Genomic DNA, 20,114 nt, shown 5'->3' with positions numbered 1-20,114 from the left:
GCAAGCCTGACACAGGACCTGGACAGCAAATTACTGTCCAGTAATAAAATAAAATAAAACTAAACACCCCAAATAAAACAATGCCCCCCAAACAGTCAGTTCTCCCCGCTATACGGTGACTCAGAAATTCAGGGCGTTTCTTGATGACGAGCCCTCTTTTCTCTCAGGGCATTTCAAGATGGAGACATGATAATCACAAAGCCTACACATACCTATTGGCAATGTCCAAGCCTGGAAAAAGGGAGAAGGTAGAAAGACCGTTAGTGGAATGTTTTATACACCAAGAACAGCAAGTGATACGACAACCATCTCTTGTTTATGACAGAGTTTGGCTTCCCAGACTCTCACTTTCCCCATCACCTATGGTCCTCCCTCCCTCTCTCCTTTCAGCTTCCCTGGTCCTGAACTTCTTGGGTTAATCTGATAAACTCCTCTGAATCCTGGAGACACTGTTAAGCTTCCAGCACTGCCCTGGGACCTTTATGGCAACCTCTGCTGCCCCGCCCTGGGCACTGGAGCTTCCTGTTCTCTAGCCCACAGAAGGAAACAAAAAACACTCTACTGAAAACTTCAAACCCAGAAAGTTGAACTTGCACGTGGCCCTCAAAAAGAAACCCCCAGTGATCATTTTTGACAAATACCTGCTTCATTTTAAAGTGTACAGAGAAAGTGTAATTTTATTCAGTTCTTCAAAGAAAAAACATACAATTACTAGATATGTTTTTCTTGCCACATGATTTTAAAACATTTTTATCCCAGAAAATTACAAAATATACAATAGTACAGAGAAGGATATAACAAACACTGAAAGCCTACACCCAGATTAGGGAAATATCAACCTTTTGCCAATCTTATCTATCCCTTTTTGTTTTGGTTATTTGAGGGGCTTTTTCTGGGAATATTTTCAAACAAAATGTCATTAAGTGCTTCAGAAGGAAACAGTTCTCTAAGTCAGTGCTGGGGCAAGTAAAGGGAGAGGGACTAAAACACTTCTCCAGATGACTAACAGCAGGTCCTGAGCCTGTAGTGAGTTGTGAAGTCAAATGCTATGGTCAGAACCAGGGTTTTTTCTTTTCTTTTTTTTTTCTTTTTTTTTTTTTTTTGCTGTACGCGCCTCTCACTGCTGTGGCCTCTCCCGTTGCAGAGCACAGGCTCCGGACACACAGGCTCCGCGGCCATGGCTCGCGGGCCCAGCCGCTCCGCGGCATGTGGGATCTTCCGGGATCGGGGCACGAACCCGTGTCCCCTGCATCGGCAGGCGGACTCTCAACCACTGCGCCACCAGGGAAGCCCTTCTTTTCTTTTTTAAAAATTGCCAACGTTTTCTTATGTGGTAGTCCTACACTTTATTTATTTTTTTATTTTAAAATATTTATTTATTTATTTATTTATTTATTTTGGCTGCACCGGGTCGTAGATGCGGCACACAGGATTTTGTATTTTTTTTTAGTTTCAGCATGTGGGATCTAGTTCCCCAACCAGGGATTGAACCCCGGTCCCCTGCATTGGGAGCATGGAGTCTTACCCACTGGACCACCAGGAAAGTCCGCAGGGTTTTTTCTTTTAATGGTGTAGAATGGAAGAGAAAATGCCAGCATGTACTGTACATACTACTACTCAGGATTGTTTCATAAAACTTGTTTTAGTTAAATCTCTCTCTCTCTCTCTCCCCATCTATCTGTCTATTTATCTATCTATCTATCTATCTATCTCCTGGGTTGCAATGTAGAATAAGTTTCTTTCTGTGGGTAGTGAACACACTTGGGCCAAAAATGTACAGAAAGCAAGAAGGGGTATTTTCTGAGAAAGGAAAGAGATGGGGAAGAGGAAAGTCAAAGAAATGAGGGTAAGAAAGGAGGAGGAGAGAGTAAGGTCATTTCCCTCCCAGATCCCCAAATCCCACCCCGCTCAAGGTTCCCGCTAGAATAAAGTGATGTCAATCCCCTTCCCCCTCCACACACTCTGGCTTCCGCAGGCTGGACTTGGCAGAACCAAGGGGAATGTAAGGGAGAGGCATATTCAAAGAGGTTTCAAGAGAAGAGTTTACTGGGGCTGATGACTACAGCAAGAAGAGACAGGAGTCAAAGGCGACGCCGAAATGCCCAGTCTGGTGGGAAGCAAAGAGTTACGTTGAGGGAGCACCTGATCTGAACGACAGGATGGATGACAAGATCAATTTCAGGCAGGTTAAATCTGAGGTGATGGCAAGACATTAGCAATGCCCACTCTTCCAAAAGGCAATTAGAGATGTAAATAAAAAAGGAGTCTGAGGGCTTCCCTGGTGGCGCAGTGGTTGAGAGTCCGCCTGCCGATGCAGAGAACGCGGGTTCGTGCCCCGGTACAGGAATATCCCACATGCCATGGAGCGGCTGGGCCCGTGAGCCATGGCCGCTGAGCCTGCGCGTCCAGAGCCTGTGCTCCGCAACGGGAGAGGCCACAACAGTGAGAGGCCCGTGAGTCTGAGCAAGAAGGAAAAACTGAACACAGGTGTGCAGACACACGTGAAGCATCTTCTTCCGTGGCCGTGTCTGTGCTACCCGCCTACCCTTTCTTCTGATTCAAGACCCTGCCCCTGGGGAGGGACACATGAGTAGGTAAGTGTGACACGTATAACACACAGATACGTAATGAACAAGCAGCTCCTTCTAGGAGGGTAGGGACTCCAGGAAGGGATGGTCCAGCACTAGCCCTCCCACCACCTGATACCTTGGATGGAGAGCTCAGCAGACATGGAGGCCTTCCCTGATCCGTTCACCACCACGCACGTGTACACTCCCACGTCATCTTGGTTGACCTCGTGGATTTCCAGGACTTGCACCCCATTCTTCTCAGACATAGACACACGGGAACTGGGCTGCAGGGGAACATCTCCCTGTGGATGGCATAGGCAGCTTGGTCAGAGAAACTGCTCACCTTTGACTCTGTCCTACCTCCTGTCAATCCAGGTGGGACAGACACCAGGCATGCACAGCAGGGCCCTCTGCTCTGGGCTCTGTCAACGTGCTTGGAGAGCAGCCTGAGGGCAACCCAAGGGTCCTGACTCGAGGTGCATGGATGCGCTGTGGTGTTTGGTCCAGCTGAGGGCAGGTGTATGGAACCTGTTTCGAAGGAGCCCTAGTTTGAGGTGGGAAATCCTATATTCCTCACTTTAGTTCTCCTCTGTCTCCCTCTTCCTTTTATTGATGTTCCAGGGTCAGTACAGGAGAATCAGGAAACAGGGAAAAGGCATCCTGTCACTCATTTTTATTCAGGAGTTCCATCTGTGAAAAAGCTGCTCTCCCTGGCCTTGACCCCCAGAGCTCCTCGCTGCCCTGTTAACATGGGCTGCCCACCCCCACTGCTGCCCCCTCTTCCCCCTCCCCCACCCCTCCCCCACCTCTGTCTTCACATTGTTCAGCCCTGAATGATTTATAAAGCACTCCCACATGGAGCCTCCCAACAGTATTTGGAGGTAGGTGGGATTATCTCTGCCTCATAGATAAGGAAACTGGGGTTCTAAGAGATCAAATGCTTTGCCCAGCACCTCATGCTTTGTCAATCGGGGAGCTGTGGCTTGAAATCAGCCCCAGACTTCAAACTCCATTCTCTTGACATGGTCAGGTCTGTTTTGACTCGGAAGTTTTATACTGTTTTGTGAGTGTGTGGATTACAGGACATCGTGGGCTGAGTAACACAGGGAGAGTGTGCAAACAAGGGTAAGAACGGACACGGCTAACAAACACATGAGAACCTCAAGGACACTCTACGGTTGAAGTGGAAGGGACTGATTGGGGAGACAGACTCCCCGTAGTCCAGGGATCTAACCCAGAGTCAGGGCAGACAAAACCTCACCTTGAGCCAGGAGACCTGTGGCTGGGGCCGGCCAGTGATCTTGCAGGAGAACCGCCCCATCTGTCCTTCTCTGACCACTGCTCGGCCCAGCTTAGTAGCAAACTTTGGTGGGCATTCTCCCCAGATGCTAGGACGGGTCTCCACCACAGGGGCTGCAAATCTGTCCCTGGAAAGAAATCAGCAGAGAATCTACAGCAATGCAGATGCTTTTCTCTCTGTCCCCACCCAAGTTAAGTTGGGCTCAGAAACCAGCAAAGGACAACCTTCCCAATTCTGTGTCTCAAACACATTTCTGGAAAAATCTGTGGCACCCAAACCTATTTCCTCCACCTCCTGAGCATGCAGCTAGCCTTCAGTTACTAGCCTCCCTTGAAGTTAGGTATGCTTGAATTCTACTGAGGTCTGGCCAAAGCTGGGCTTTGGCCAACAGACTGTGATCAGAAAGCAGAAACACCATGTGCCATTTCTAGGCTGGACCCATCAAAACCTCCTGTGCTATTCTCCACAGTCTCTCTTGCCCACTTTTCTGGCTAGATGCAGAGAGTCCTGCTGAGGCTCCAAGGCCTAGGAGATGATGGAGCCACAAAACAGAAGGAGCCTGGGTCCCTGAAAGATAATGGGAAGGTTTTCTACCTGTCCAAGAATATGTGAACTGACTTTGCTTGAGTAAGAAATCACCTTTTCCTGTGTCAAGCCATTCCAATTTGGGGGCTTGTCTGTTACAGCAGCCACTGTTACTTACCCTCACCAATTTAGGCTTACTTGCCATAAGAAATTCACATACTGACTGCCTCTTCTAAGTCTGCTTGTTTAAGTCTTCTGACTATTGCCTTGGTTGTTAGGGACCCCTGCAGACTATGGCCACATAGCCCACTTCCATTTAGCAACTGGACTAGTCAAAGGGGTATCTATAGAGGCCTCCAGGTCAGGAGGTGCCGTGTGACTGACACATCACACCACAATAGGCTCCCGCTTTAGTTATCATAAGCCAAGATGTTTGAGAAGACTTGCTCCCCAGGCTGTTCTGCCAAGGCCTCAGGAAACGCCAGTTACCTTACGCTGGGTTGGACATCCTGGAACTTACCCCAAGGCTTTGGAAACAAGAGGCTGAGCATGCTTCTTCACAAAGTCCCCTGTAAGTAGGAAACAAAGAGAAAGAGGCTTGAAAAGTCTGGTCTGAGCCACAAACTGGGAGCAACAAAAGCCAGAAAGAGTCAGCGGGGGCAGGGGGTGGATAATGACGGTAACAGTTCACCCTGACCGAGCCCATACTGGGTCAGGCTCTATGGTGGGCACTTTACATTCATCGTTGCATGGATTTCCCGCAATACTTTAAGGAGGCTGGTATTACAACATCCTTCTATTTTTTTAAACAGGTGAGAAAAATGAGATTCGGAGACATGAAGTCGCCCACGTGAGTCACAGAGCCAGTAATGGTACAGGAAAGCATCCCGGTCTACCTATTCTAGAACACTCCACCATTCTGCTGAGTGGTTATATGCCCCTGGACCTTCCACTCGGGGATGATCTGTGGCGATCAGGACCTCTCCAGAAAAGGAGCCAGTTGAACAGACAGGGGAGATGCACATGCATCTCTCTTACTACATCTATTCCTGTTTGACCCAGTCACCACTCCACCCTTCCACTCAAAGCCCAGCAAACAGCAGGATTTGTCCTGCTGGAATGGAGCAGATCACAGGAGACAAGCTCCAGAGCAGCCAGCACCTCCCAGAACCTGCACCAGCAGGACACTGGGCACTGCCAGTCCTGGGTGAGGTGCTGCTGTGCTGGGCGGGAAGCAGGTAAGTAGCAGACTGTGCAAGGCAGCTGGGGTCAGCTCCTTTATCCTACTGCTGCTGCTGGGAGGAACAACTCATCACGTGACCAGGAAGTGACTACAAAGCAGTGGGGTGTTTTTGAGGAACAACTCATCACGTGACCAGGAAGTGACTACAAAGCAGTGGGGTGTTTTTGAGGAATGGGGAGGGGGAGAGGAGGACATTTTTGAGATGACAATCAGCCTGGAAGTCGTTCTCTTTCTGCAACAAACTAGGAATGTTTATAAAACTCCACCCAAGGCACGAATGGAAAGGGTAGAAGTCATTCCCTGATATCGGCAGGCAGCTGCAGTGGGAGATCTGCAGGGTGTTTCCCGGAAAAGGGTAAACTTCCTTAAATTCCAGCACTGATCACATCTATGTGAATGCATAGGAACATAGGAATGGAAGGTGAAGATCATGGCTGAGTACTTCCCTCAGCCATATCTGGTTTAAGGTTATACCAGGACCTTAGTGAAAAAGGGTTAATAACAATTATTAGCAATTATGTTATTATAACATAACATAATAACAATTATGTTATTAACAAGGTTAATAACAATAAAAACATCACATTTAAGTTGTGATGCCACATGGGTTGACAACTGTTGTACATGCATTCTGCTTAACGTAACTATTTAGTGAGCCGTGTATAGTTTTCATCCCATAATGTGGGTTTAGTTCTTGTCATTCAATTCTCTGTTCAAGGTTAAAAGAATTTATAAGCTGATAAAAGGAGAGACCTGTTCTGGGAGGGCCCAACTGACAACTGCAGTCAAGATGCTGGGGTCCCTCGGACACCACTGGAGGAAGTTCTTTTAGAAGGTATTTGAGCAAATGCGAATCATCAGCTTTAAAGATGCTCTGCTCTTAGATCAGCATCTTCCTTGCTGTCTCTCCAGTTAAAGGAAATGATGCTAAAAGTAGGAAAGAAAGTTTACAAAGCTACTCACTTTGGTCTTGTTTGTAGTAGTAAATATTGGAAACAACATAAATGTCACACAGTAGGGAGGCAATAAGTGGCACAGTAAAATGTACAATTAGACATCTTATTCTGCCACCATATTATGTTTAAGAATATATGAAACATGCAGAAATATGTTAAAAATATTATATCATTTGCTCTTCAGCACACTCCAGCTGGGCTGTGATCCTCTCCACTCCACTGAGCTCCATTCCGACCACCATCTTGCCAAACCCAGTGGTTAATCCTCTTCACAATCTCACTCAGTAGCACTTGACAGCAGGGGCTACTCCTCTCCAAAGCACTTTCTCCTCCAGACTCTCCTGCTTTTACCAGGTTGCCTATTCTTTCCTCAACCTCCTTCTCTTCTGGAACTTCATCTCTGAGAGTACCCTAGGGCTGAGTCTTGGGTCCTTTCCTCAGCACTATGGACTCTTCCCCAGGGGGGTCTTAGTCCCATAGCTTTAAATAATATCCATAATAACTCCCAAACCATACTCCCACCAGAACTTTTTATTCCTCAGAAGTATCCAGGCCAGTGCCCAGCACATAGTAGGTATTCAAATATTTGTTAAACGAATGAATTTTATGAAAAAAAGAGCAGCAGGCAAAATTTTCTATTCAATGTGATCATAATCAGGTAAAAATAAGATAAAATACCCAAACATAGTGAAACAACCAGAAGAAAATATATCAAAACGTAATTGCCTCTTATACAGGCTCTATTCCACAGCATTAGGCACACACCAATCACTAAGACTCTCATCTAAAATATCCAGGTACCATTCACTGCACTTAACATGCTACTGTACCACTCATTTCACATTGGGGTAAAGATTTGATAAAAATTAGACTGGTCAATAGATAACCAACAAGGACCTACTGTATAGCACAAGGAACTACACTCAGTATTCTGTAATAACCTATAATGGAAAAGAACCTGAAAAGGAATATGTGTACATATAACTGAATCATTGTGCTGTACACCTGAAACCAACACGATATTGTAAATCAACTATACTTTACTAAAAATAAATTAATTAATTTTAAAAATTAGACTGATCAACAGATGAATGAATAAACAATATAAGGTCTATCTATACAATGAAATATTATTCAACCATGCAGAGGAATAAAGTAATGATACATGCTACAACAAAGATTAACCCTGAAAATTTTTGCTAAGTGAAGAAAGCCAGACACACAAAAAATGGATGATTCCATTTATATGAAATGTTCTGAAGAGGCAAATCCACAGAGACAGAAGGCAGATTGAGTGGTTGCCAGGGGCTGGGGGGAGGGAGGAGTGGAGTGACTGCTCAATGGGTGTGGGGTTTCTGTTTGGGGTGATGAAAAGTTCTGGGGCTAGACAGTGGTGATGGCTGCACACCATTGTGAATGTGCTTAATGCCACTGAGTTGCATGCTTTAAAATGGTTAAAATGGCAAATTTTATGTAATATGTATTTTATCACAATAAAAAAATTATACTAAGAATCTTTAAAACTCTTGGGAGCTAAATGTCTTAATCCAAAGGCTAAAATTCCTTTACTCATTAAAAGATAGAGCAAAAATATGGCATTTCCTCAAAGAATACCAAAAGTGTGCTGTTTGGAGGTACTTCTGTATCAGAGTAAGAGCAGTTTATGGTACAATCCAAAGGTAACATATAAAGCAGTCAGCTAAAAATGGAATTGAGGAATGCTCATCTTAATGTGTGTCAACACCAGAAACATACATCAAAGCAAACAGAGAATTTGGGCTAAAATAGCTAACAGGGTCTATTTATAGGCAAAAATTTGAAGTTGCAAATTGTCAGATAAGGCAAAATTAATTTTGTGAAAGTATGAAAATCTGGCAGAACAGCAAGGCTATGTAGAAAAATAAGTGGAAAGGGGATTAAGGTAGAAATGCCAAAAATAGAAGAGTAAGTTAAGAGAATCGGTGAAGACAGGACCAAGTTAGTGAGAGGGAAAAAAAGGCCAAGGCACCAAAGGTATTTAAACAGTCATCTCAGATTGTTCAAGAATGAGTAAAAGAGGATGCTAGCAGGTTTTAGGAATGAAAAGTTCAATAGTGGAGATACTAAGCACATTTTGTCAAAGACTGAGTAGACACAGAGAATGCTGCTGAAAGAGGAATAATGTGATCATGATGGTAAGAAGAAGAAATACTTCTAAAAATGTGCGATGATATAATTTATCATCCAAACAGAGACTCTGGACACTGAAAGGGGCATAATTAATAACTCTGCCCGGACAACAGGAGTAAATCAGGACTGTTCCAGGCAAACCAGGGAGCAGTCACCCCACTTGCAGGCAACTTCAAAGCAGATTTTAAGGACTGCTTAAAATAGTGGTTCTTCACTCAATCAGAACAAATACCCACTTTTTATAACATGTATTTAGCAATGTCCCCTGTGCCATGTTGAATCAATATTTGCTGCTAACCATCCACATATATAATTTCAAAAAGAAAACAAATGTAAAGCCCTGACTAAAATGTTAAGGAGAAACAAAAGGAAAGGGAAGTATAATAATGTTTATTTCAATATGAAATTTCAATATTTTGATATTGTACATCAATAGATGTTCAAGCATGTCTATTTCAATGTAAATGCCCAGGCACTTTAGAAGACATAATGAAATAGATGCCTGCACTGACTCATATGCATGTTTGGATTTGAAGGTGAATGATCAAAAAACACACTGTACAAGTAGTCATGGAAATGAAGGAACACAGGTATACAGGTGGATGCTAGAATAAAAAGTAGTGTTAGCAATGTTATATGTCAATTATATCTCAATAAAGAGAAAAAAGAAAAAATTAGTATAGTAAAAAGAAAGAGTAGTGTTAGGATAAATAACAGAGAAGACATTATATAACAAAGAAAGAATGAAACCTTAAAAGAAGATAACACAGCAAAACAAGTTACAGACCACTGAAGTAGAGAACATGGGGAAAAAAATGACTGTAAGTGTGGTGTCAAAACAATTTTCTGCTGTATGACATGGGATCCTTGAGACCTCATCTGTACTAAAACACTGATTCAGTCCCTATTATGCATAAGGCATTAGTTAGAGCTTCAGCAAGTAGACTGATGTGTGTAATAAAAGAAGCTAGAATAAAACTTGAGCCTTAAGAGAAAGGCAAAGTGCTTCAAAGATGGGGGAGGGGACACCCCAGAGCAGGGCCTATTGAAGATCTTGAGTTTCAGTTTAAAGGTGGATCATTGGAGGATTCGAACGGAGGGAATGATAAAATCCCATCTGAATTCTTTGAAAGATATTTTTAGCAGCAATGTGGAGATTAGAGTGGGGTATGGGTAGAAATGGGGAGACCATTTGGAAATCTGTGCAACAGGACAGAGTGGATAGGACCACGATGGTGGCAGTGGGGACAAACGAGAATGGGCACAGCAGGATCTGGTGACTGACCAGGGAAGGGGAGGGAGGGAGCACTTGAGGATGACGAGGTGGCTGGGCTACCCTGCTTCTAAAGGAGGTTTGGGTTATCACCTGTCAAGGTTTCAGCTGTGTCTTCCAGAGGGCACTAAAGTCCTAACCATAAATGTTAATGCACCTCTGCCAGGGGCTGCCTGTCACTGTATAAATGGGGGCCTCACCCTATATAAACAGTTCACTCTACAGCCTCCACTCAGGCAGGGAGCTTTGGAGGTCACTGCCACAGCCCACGTTCAATGGAATGTACACACGTACATTATTCTTACACTATGACACTCAATAACAAGTACAGTTGACCCTTGAAGAACACAGTGGTTAGGGATGCCACCCCCCGTGCAGTGGAAAATCTACGTACTCTATCTCTGCCTCAAAAATGAAGGAATTGGGGCCTCCCTGGTGGCGCAGTGGTTGAGAGTCCGCCTGCCGATGCAGGGGATACGGGTTCGTGCCCCGGTCTGGGAGGATCCCATATGCCGCGGAGCGGCTGGGCCCGTGAGCCATGGCCGCTGGGCCTGCGCATCCGGAGCCTGTGCTCCGCAACGGGAGAGGCCACAACAGTGAGAGGCCCACATACCGCAAAAAAAAAAAAAAAAAAAAAAATGAAGGAATTGGGCTTCCCTGGTGGCGCACTGGTCGAGAGTCCGCCTGCCAATGCAGGGGACACGGGTTCGTGCCCCGGTCCGGGAGGATCCCACATGCCGCGGAGTGGATAGGCCCATGAGCCATGGCCACTGAGCCTGCGCGTCTGGAGCCTGTGCTCCGCAACGGGAGAGGCCACAACAGTGAAACGCCCACATACAGCAAAAAAAAAAAAAAAAAGAAGGAATTGATACATGACTCACCCAAGGGCAGGAAGCTGAAGCTGTTCTGTATAATCAGGACTCAAACCCTAGTTCTTTTGATTCTGCATATTGTGATCTCTAATTGAACACAAACTTCCTCCCACACTAAGTTAATTTAAATATCTGTAAAATGAAAATACAGGTACTCTATTTACTGAAAAAAAATCCAAATATAAGTGGACTCATGCAGTTCAACACTGTTATTCAAGGGTCAACCACACATCCTTGCATAGAGGCTAAGGAGGTTATCCCAGGGCGCCTAGTAGACATTTCGGGAGTTCTATTTGGGTCCCCAGGAAACTGATGCACTAAAGAACCAATTCTTCCTCAGGGGGTTGAAATAAAATATCCACCACTTAGAAGACAAATTACTTCCTGGTCATTGATGGATAAGGTAGTCATATATCCTACCCAATGAGTTCAAAGGAGTAGTGACACGAAGTTTTGTTTTGGAGTGGGGAATAGTTCAATAAATTGCAGCCAGTGATCTCTCAACTGTCTTAAATAAGTACTCTAAAGAGGAATTTAGATCCTCTGCAGAGATAAAATAGCTGTTTTCTTTAGAGTCTTCTTTCTGAGGCCAAGGATCACGGGCATCCCAGCTCATTTCTCAAGAGTCACTTTCCACTGTGATTCCCTCCCAAAACACCAAGCCAAGTAGCAGGTATTCCCTTCAGTACTTAAGTCATAAAGACTGATTTTGTATCAATTTATTAGGAAGGAAACAAAGAGAAATTTACCTCTGGTTTGAGCCACTCCCCACTTGTGGGTCTGATGTGGAGTCATCTGGCTGTGGCTACTGTACAGGTGTCTGATCAGAAGCCACCCAGTGAGCAAGTGCAGCATATGGGAAGGTTATTTTAAGCATGGTTCTGGAGAAATTCATTGTACTAACAAGCAACCCATTTTTGTCGGGAATCATGCAGAGTGATGGTGTATCAAAGACTAATGGATGGGCTTCCCTGGTGGCGCAGTGGTTGAGAGTCCGCCTGCCGATGCAGGGGACACGGGTTTGTGCCCTGGTCCAGGAGGATCCCACATGACGTGGAGCGGCTAGGCCCGTGAGCCAAAGCCACTGAGCCTGCGTGTCCGGAGCCTGTGCTCCGCAACGGGAGAGGCCGCGATAGTGAGAGGCCCGTGCACCGCGATGAAGAGTGGCCCCCGCTTGCCACAACTAGAGAAAGCCCTTGCACAGAAACAAAGACCCAACACAGCAAAAATAAATAAATTAATTAATAAACTCCTACCCCCAACATCTTCTTTAAAAAAAAAAAAAGACTAATGGAACACATGAAAAATCTGTGATCGTAATACTTGTAGTAAACCCATGTGCTCAGAAAAATAAAGGTAAAGTTAAAAAGATTCATGAAGCAAAGCAAGCACATAGTAGGTCTGTCCCTCAAGGTGTGGCTAAGGGCAGCAGTTCATCTGGAGAGCTACATGCCGTAGGAAAATGGAAAAGCAACAATTAAGGGCAGAATCGTCCACTCATACTCTGGAAGAGATATGACTCTAAAAACCGCCTCGCCTCGTGCTCCAGACCTCCCACAGTCTCCTTCCAATCTGTCCTTCAGTTTTATTTCCCACTACTCTGCTCCTGCCAATCTGTCCTTCAGTTTTATTTCCCACTACTCTGCTCCTGCCTGTCTACTCACCCCACCCTCCACCCCAGGCCCTAACTCTTAACCACTTTCCTCTCATCCCCAGCATCAGAATCATAATCTGCCATCCAATCTCACTCGCTCTGTCTGGGCTAGCCAAGTCCCTCCTCCTCCAAGAAGATATCGCAGACCATTTCAGCCTCCAGATGTCTCATCCTCTTCTAAGTTTACAGAGCGGAAGTGCCAATCATTTGGCAAATAAACCTGTGCTGCCTTGAGGTTGTGCTTTTACTTAGCTTTTAATGTGTCTAGGTCTTCGCTGACCAACCAGGTTCTTGCAGAAAGGATCTGACAAAGCATTTCATCTCCCACACGGCACCGCACAAAGCCAGCACTTCCTAAATGCATCCTGATGTTGTTGCTTAGTTGCAACATAACGATGAAATATGAGGTCAAGAAAGTCAGTCTCTTGAGAGCAATAACCAAGTCTTGCTGCTCTTAGATCCCAGCACAAAGTTGGCACATGCAATGAAGTCTGATGAATGAAGAAGAGGCTAGAACTATAAGCAACTGGGAAAGGTCTGGGGGTGGAGATGGGAGAAATGGGTAAAGGAGTTACAGATGGGAAGAAAAGATGGCAGCTGGGCCAGCCAGGGGTACTGGCGTGTATTTTGGAGGGAAAAAGAGGCAAAGTGAAACTGGAAGGTGAAAACAACAGATGGAAGGGAGAAGGAGATTTGGAAGGCATGCTTCCAGAACAGAATGGGACCAAGTCATTTGTCATCTAACTCTTGTGTGTAGCAAATAAGTGAGGCAGACACACAACTGTTTCACAGCAAAGAGACTGGAGGGGCAAAAAGAATAATCTTTATCTCTGCCATGTTTATATTTTTCCCTTTGATGAGACAGAAAAGGACAAGAACCCAGAACATTTTAATATTCTGACTGGGTAAGAAAAAAAATAGGGCATACGCCCCTACAGAAAGAAGAGTCATCAGGGAGTATAACAGACTGAAAAGAGCTTATAAAGAATACAAATGGGAAATATAATTACAGGTCTTTAAGAAGGTAGAAAATTTAGGTAAAAGAAGACAGTACAAAAGAAGAGAACAACAAAACAAAAGGAGAATCACAAAAGACGTTCTTGAGGAATACAATAATTTAAAACTCAGCCATTGTAAATAGACATGGGTTCAAATATATAATGTCATCAATCCAATCCAATGTGAAAATAAAAGGGATCTGAGAAGTCTGACCCTGGAAAAGGGTAGGTAGCAAAAGACATGGCGCAGAAGCATTTCCTACAAATTCAAAATCACCAGAGAATGCTGGTGCCAGCAGCACCAGAATAGCTTGGCTAGCGGTCACTAAGGCCAGTCTTCTGCCTTAAATCCCATGACATGGGGTCACTCTCCTTTCTGCCGCCACATTCTAGGTGGCCTGCCACCTGGCTCTCTTTCGCTCGCATGGTCAGGGAGCACTTAATTCTACTGCAAAAGTGATATTTGTTACCTATTTATAGTCTCTCTTTCCCCATTGGAAGTAAACTCCAAGGGGGCAGAAAGCCTGTCTGAATTGGGCCTGACACAGAAAGAAACAGAGTGGTGAATGAGGCAATGGATAGAGGGATGCACTCTTTGCTTGTGTGAGACATTCCAAGATGAGGGGACATGGCTTTGCTTTTCGACAGAGACAAAAGTGGCAGCCTCAGAACCTATCACCTACAGGGGAGGGAGCTGGGGGAAGAATCACCCAGGAATGGAGGTGAAGGAGGAGGAATTTGCATGAAGGATAGTGTACTTAATAGAGAAGAAAGAGTGATGGTCAAGGCTGGATCCAGAAAGGAGGGAGGAAACAGGTCTTTGCCCACCCCCCACCCCCATTTATTCATTTCAAAGAAAACTCCCAAGAGGAAGGAGCCCCTGGCCGAATCTATTCCCCAGCGAATACATATTTACTATTTTTAAAGTTATTTTTTCAGTTGCTCATTGCACTCTTAGGCGGAGTCGTTAATGGCTTGGAATTTATTTTTCAGAGATGAAAATAAACTTTATCCACTTCCTCTGAAACTGTCGCTCTCCACTCTCTTGCTACTCCTCTTCCCCTAGAATAAGCCCTTATTTCTCAACATCATCTTTAAAGCTTTACTCGCTGCCCAGTGCACCAGACATGTTGATCATGACTAGGGTAACCATGCAATTTATTATCCAAACCGGGACTCTTTTGAAAGTCAAAGGAGGCTCTATTTATAATTACATTGGTAGAGTAGGCATGCTGGGATAAATGGTCACCCTAAGGACACTTGCTGTGACCATGGGTCTGCAAAAGGGCAACCACTTGCCCAAATGCTCACATTTGAGAATCATCTGTACTAGGAAAAATATATCACATCTGTAACTGAATCCTTCCTTGCTACTCAAAGTGTGACCTGTGGACCAGCTGCACGGGCATCACCCAGGGGCTGGTTAGAAGTGCAGACACTTGGGCCCTACTCGAGGCCTACAGAAGCAGAATCTGCATTTTAACAAGATTCCCCCAGGTGATTTGGGTGCCCTTGCATTTGCATTAAACAAGCCTATAAGGTGAGTATGAGCTGTCCTGAGGCCTGGATCACCTCTGGGCCTCCAGTTTGGCTTTCCCCGGGGATCCTAAGCTCATGGCCTTAAAATTAACCCTCTATTACTTGAAATGACTTAAGTGACTCTCTGGTCCCTGAAACACAAAGGACCTCTCAAAGTCAGACCACCACGTCTCGGGTATATCTCTCATTTCAGCCCCGCCCCTCACTCCACCCCACGCCCTAGGTTCACTCTGTGGATGTGAGTGCCCAGGACAACCTGCCACCTTGTTCCTACACGTGGGCTTCTCTTTTTTCTCCGTGTAAGCCTTGTTTATGCCTATTCAAGCTTCTAGAGCTGTGCTGTCCAGTCAGTACAGTAGGCATTAGTCACCTGTAGTTACTGAGCTCTTGAAATACGGCTGGTCTGAATTGAGATGTGTTACCATGTAAAATATGCTGCAAGTGTTGAAGAATGTAAAATATCTCAGAAATAATTTTTATATGTTGAAATGATAGTATCTTGGATATATTGGGTTAAGTTAAAGTATTTTCTTAAAATCGATTTCAACTTTAAAAAAAATGTGGCTACGGGCCTCCCTGGTGGCGCAAGTGGTTGAGAGTCCGCCTGCCGATGCGGGGGATGCGGGTTCTTGCCCTGGTCTGGGAGGATCCCATATGCCGCGGGGCGGCTGGGCCCGTGAGCCATGGCCGCTGAGCCTGTGCGTCCGGAGCCTGTGCTCCGCGACGGGGGAGGCCACAACAGTGAGAGGCCCGCATACCGCAAAAAAAAAAAAAAAAATAAATAAATAAATAAATAAATGTGGCTACCAGAAAACTTGAGATAACACGTGTGGCTCACATTACACAGTTGACCCTTTAACAAATGAGGGGGTCGGGGTGCCCACCCTCCCCGCAGTTGAAAATCCATGTATAACTTAGAGCCAGCCCTCTGCACGTGCGTCGTTCCTCTATGTCTGCGGTTCCGCATTGCAGACTCAACCGACCTCAGACTGTGTAATACTGTGGTATTTACTATTTAAAAATTCCCCATATAAGTGAACCTGCGAGGTTCAAACTCATATAGTTCAAGGATCAATTGTATTTCTCTGGATAGTGTGGCGCTAGAGAACAGGCTGTGGCCCCTACATTATACAGAAAGCTCCCAGAAAGCGGGCACCACGTCTCTTCCCCGCTCTGCACCAAGCCTCTGTGACCAGTCCTCTGGAGGTAGGTGAGTGTCAGGGCTGGCTACACAAAGCCTTTCCAGGGCTCAGACTAGGGCTGCACAAGGTCATGAATGGTCCTGTCATGAAGATGCTTGCCCTCCAGGAGGATAGTGCATGCTTCTTGGCCCTGGTTACCAAAGGAAATCAGGGGAGAAAGCTTTCTCCTCTATTCTCCACACAAGGATTTCCCTCTGCAAGTAGTTCTCAGGATATTAATGCCACGTTTGAACATCACAAGGTTACCATTTACTGAGTGCCTACCATTTGTCAGTGCTGCGCTGATCTTTACACAACCCATGGGGCAGCCATTAGCATCAGTTTACGGAAAAGGAAATAAGGTTTGGAAAGGTTAATTTCCCCATAGTTAGAAATTAGTGGAGCTAAAATCCAAGACCGTTGCATAACACTGCCTTCTACACTTGACCATTAGGGGGTCAAAAGGCTCCATATACGAGTCATACCTTTAATTCCTGAAGCTCTGCTCTTTCCGAATAAGAAGCATAACTAAGAAGCAAAGCACAGAGAGCTGGCGAGAAGCAGGAGGGCTGCTGGATTCCCTTTGTAAGGGTTTGGGCTAGCCTGGCACCGTCAACAACTTATCCACACATAAGGGACCAGAGTGGATCCTTCCAGGGCTATGGTCTATGGGGTAGTCCCAAACCACACATGGGCTGAAACTGGCCTTTGATGCAGAAGCAGAAAGTATACAGGGCCATTCACATTTAAAGGTACTGCAGCCTTCAGGTCATTCTCTACCTCCTAGGGTTAGAAGGCATAAAACATCTTCGATGATCTCCTCAAATTGAAACCAAAGGGGAGGGCGCAGGGTTGAGAGCCTTAGCCTTCTCTCATTTGCTATAGTTCTCCTGCCTTCTTTCTTTTCCTCTGCCCTGAGTACCATGATCTAATAGAAATTTTCCTGCTTAGTTGAGACATCAGATCTAACATCCTCACTGATGGGAACTAAAAAAAAGAAAAAGGTTTCATACAACCTGGGTTTTATAAAGCTCTCCTGTACTCCTAACCCACTCCATTCCTTTACAATGGATCATAGAAAACAAGGGCTAGCCCAGGTTGTAGAGTCCACTGAATTCTACAGAAGCAGAGATCCAGAGTTTAAAGTCTCACATTGACCGGCAAAAGTTGAGACCAGAACCTTGAACCTCTGATGCCCCGTTTCCCCAGCTCCAAATAGAAAATCAGAAAAGGGGTGTTATAGACTACATTTTTGTGTCCCCACCCAAATTCTTATGTTGAAGCCCTCACCCCACACAGTGTCACTGTATTTGAAGACAGGGCCCGTGAGGAGGTGACAAAGGTTCAGTGAGGTCCTAAGGGTGGGGCCCTTAGAAGAAGAAGAAGAGACACGAGAGTTCCCTCTCTCCACCATGTGAGGACACAGCAAGAAGGTGGCTATCTGCAAGCCAGGAAAAGAGCCTTCACCAGAAACCATATCCTGCTGGACTGATCTTGAACTTCCGGCTTCCAGAACTGTGAGAAAATTCATTTCTGTTATTTAAGCCATGCAGTCTGTGGTATTTTGTTATGGCAGCCTGGGCTGACTAATACAAGGGGATAAAGTAATTTTTATTTGTGGGCCTCAACTCAAAGTTTGGGCATTGAAAAGTGTATACTGTAGGGGAAAGCACAGCATCAGAACTGGCTGAGATGAGGGTCATTCAGAGAGTGACCAGGGGCCACCTTCCACGTGGAATGCCCCAGCCCACAGGTACCTGAAGGCCATTAAAAGGAATGAGTCACTCAGTTAAAGAATTTGGGGAAAGCATCCAAACTATGCATATTCTATTCTGTGAAACAGCCTGTCTGTCCTTTCATGATGCAAGCAAACAGGAAAAACCCTGGCCGAGGTACACCTTGCCCCCTTCTGGAACCTTCTCTGGCACACAGTGTTCTCTGAAAACCAGGTTGGGAGGACTGTTTGCTGAGAGAGGAGAAATGAGTCTGACCCTCTGGTTTATAAGCCCTTAGAAAGGCCCGGAAGGGTGGAGGGAACCTTGCCATATTTCTGAGGGTCTGATGAACCCACATGTCCTTTTAGACATCAGGGCTTTAAGCAGCAGCCAGTGGGCTGAACTGGAAATGTTCTCACCAGTGGAGTGCCTTCAGCATGTGGGAGATAACACCAGCAGCAAAAGGAACAGTTTTACTTATGGTCAAATGTTTTCCTGGAATTTTTAAAGTTAATAAACTTAACAGAATTTTATTTAAGTACAAAGGGAAAAAAAGGCAAAATAACTAATCAGTGCTAACACACTTGTATGTTTATCTCCTATATATTTTTACAAAGTTTTTTATGATGGGCATGTACTACTTTATAATGATAATAAACACTGCTCATTCTCTAAATAGTTCAGTATCTAGCATGTGCCAGGAAGTTTTCTAGATGCTGGAGATACAGCAGTAAACAAGATAAAGTCCTTCTTCTCCTAGAGCTTCCAGTTAGAGGTGGGGCTTGGGGGAGATAATCAAATGGGAGGCAGTGACAGTCCTAGAGGAAAAAGTTCGGTAGAGTGAGAGGATGGAGAGTCCCGGGGCTGAGGTGGTCAGAGAGGGTTCTCTAAGGAGGGGACGTCTGAGCAGAGACCTGAAGCAAGTGAGGGGCTGAGTCAGGGGCTGGGCTGCAGAAAGAGCTCTTCTTTACACAGGGAACAGCCGGGTGAAGGCCCTGAGGCTTTGCTCAAGGACAAGCAGAGGGCCAGTGTGACCACAGCGGAGCGAGCAGGGTGAGGAGTGGTAGGAGAAGGGTCTGGAGAGCCAGGCAGGAGCAGGATGCACTTTGTAAGGCCATGATGAGGAGTCTGGTACCAGTCTCAGTGTGAGGGGAAGTGAGGGGAAGGCTGGAGTAGAAAGGGAGGTGATGTGTAGTCTGACATTGTCTCCTGGGATGCCTCCCTTGTTCCAGGGACCACATTGCCCCCATCAGACTAACAGGTCCTGAGTTCCGGGATGGGGATACTTTCTCTTGTGCGTCCCTCTCTCAAGAGAGGGCTGAGGCAGGAGCTGCAGGCCTTGGGGAAACTGATGGCTCATTTCACCCCAGGGCTTTCACCTCTTGCGACTCACCTTCTACCGTCAACTCCACTGTCACCTGGCGGGCACCACGACCATTGGTGGCTTCACAGGTATACTTTCCCTTGTCTTCCTCACGGACAGCATGAATCACAAGGCTGAAAGTCCCCCGGGTACCACAATCCAGCAGGAAGCGGCCCCCACCGGCAATGGGTTGCCCGTTTCTGTGCCATGTCACCTGGGGCTCTGGGTAACCCCGGACCTTCAAGGAAAAGAAGAAAGGGTGAGAGCTTGTACATAAGGAGTACTTCCTATGTGGCAGGTATTGTTCTGGGTGCTTTACATGTATTAACTCTTTTAATCCTCATAACATCCCCTGCAACAAATACTATTTTCATCTCCATTTTGGAGACGAGGAGACTGAGACGCAGGGTTTTGGTAGATTTCTCAAGGTCCTGAAGGTAGCAAGTAACCGAGTCAGGCATCCTGGCTCCACAGCCCACCACACAAGTGTCTCTCAAGCCTGGATGCATGATTAGAATCACCAGGGGGAGATTTAAAGCAATACTAGTGCCCAGGTCCAACCTTGGACCAATTAAATCAGAACCCCGGGAGGGGGGACTGAGCATGGGGATTCTAGAGCAGTGCTTCCTACTCTAACATGAATCACTTGTTAAAAATGCAGATTCTGCTTCTATAGGTTTGGGGTGGGCCTGAGATTCTGCAGTTCAGACAAGCTCTCAGATGATGCTGAGGCTGCTGGTCCCTAGAACTCACCTT

General features: G+C 45.6%; 1 protein-coding gene across 9 annotated transcripts in view; it reads right to left on the bottom strand.

Moving 5' to 3' along the window:
* MYLK (myosin light chain kinase) overlaps nucleotides 1-20,114 on the bottom strand; it is a 191,240-nt gene that overhangs the window by 118,385 nt on the left and 52,741 nt on the right. For 8 of the 9 annotated variants that reach the window (XM_060099431.1, XM_060099437.1, XM_060099433.1 and 5 more), the window contains exons 2-6: nucleotides 19,389-19,596; nucleotides 4,916-4,964; nucleotides 3,832-3,997; nucleotides 2,707-2,872; nucleotides 213-231 (exon numbers count right to left, since the gene is read on the bottom strand). In XM_060099431.1, coding sequence (XP_059955414.1) covers nucleotides 213-231; nucleotides 2,707-2,872; nucleotides 3,832-3,997; nucleotides 4,916-4,964; nucleotides 19,389-19,596 — 608 coding nt within the window. The remainder of the gene's footprint in view (nucleotides 1-212; nucleotides 232-2,706; nucleotides 2,873-3,831; nucleotides 3,998-4,915; nucleotides 4,965-19,388; nucleotides 19,597-20,114) is intronic. The other variant, XM_060099432.1, reaches the window with a different exon arrangement.

The sequence above is a fragment of the Mesoplodon densirostris genome, chromosome 5 (genome assembly GCF_025265405.1).
Source record: "Mesoplodon densirostris isolate mMesDen1 chromosome 5, mMesDen1 primary haplotype, whole genome shotgun sequence".
NCBI classification, from domain to species: domain Eukaryota; kingdom Metazoa; phylum Chordata; class Mammalia; order Artiodactyla; family Ziphiidae; genus Mesoplodon; species Mesoplodon densirostris.
This window is presented reverse-complemented; position numbering and strand designations above follow the sequence as displayed.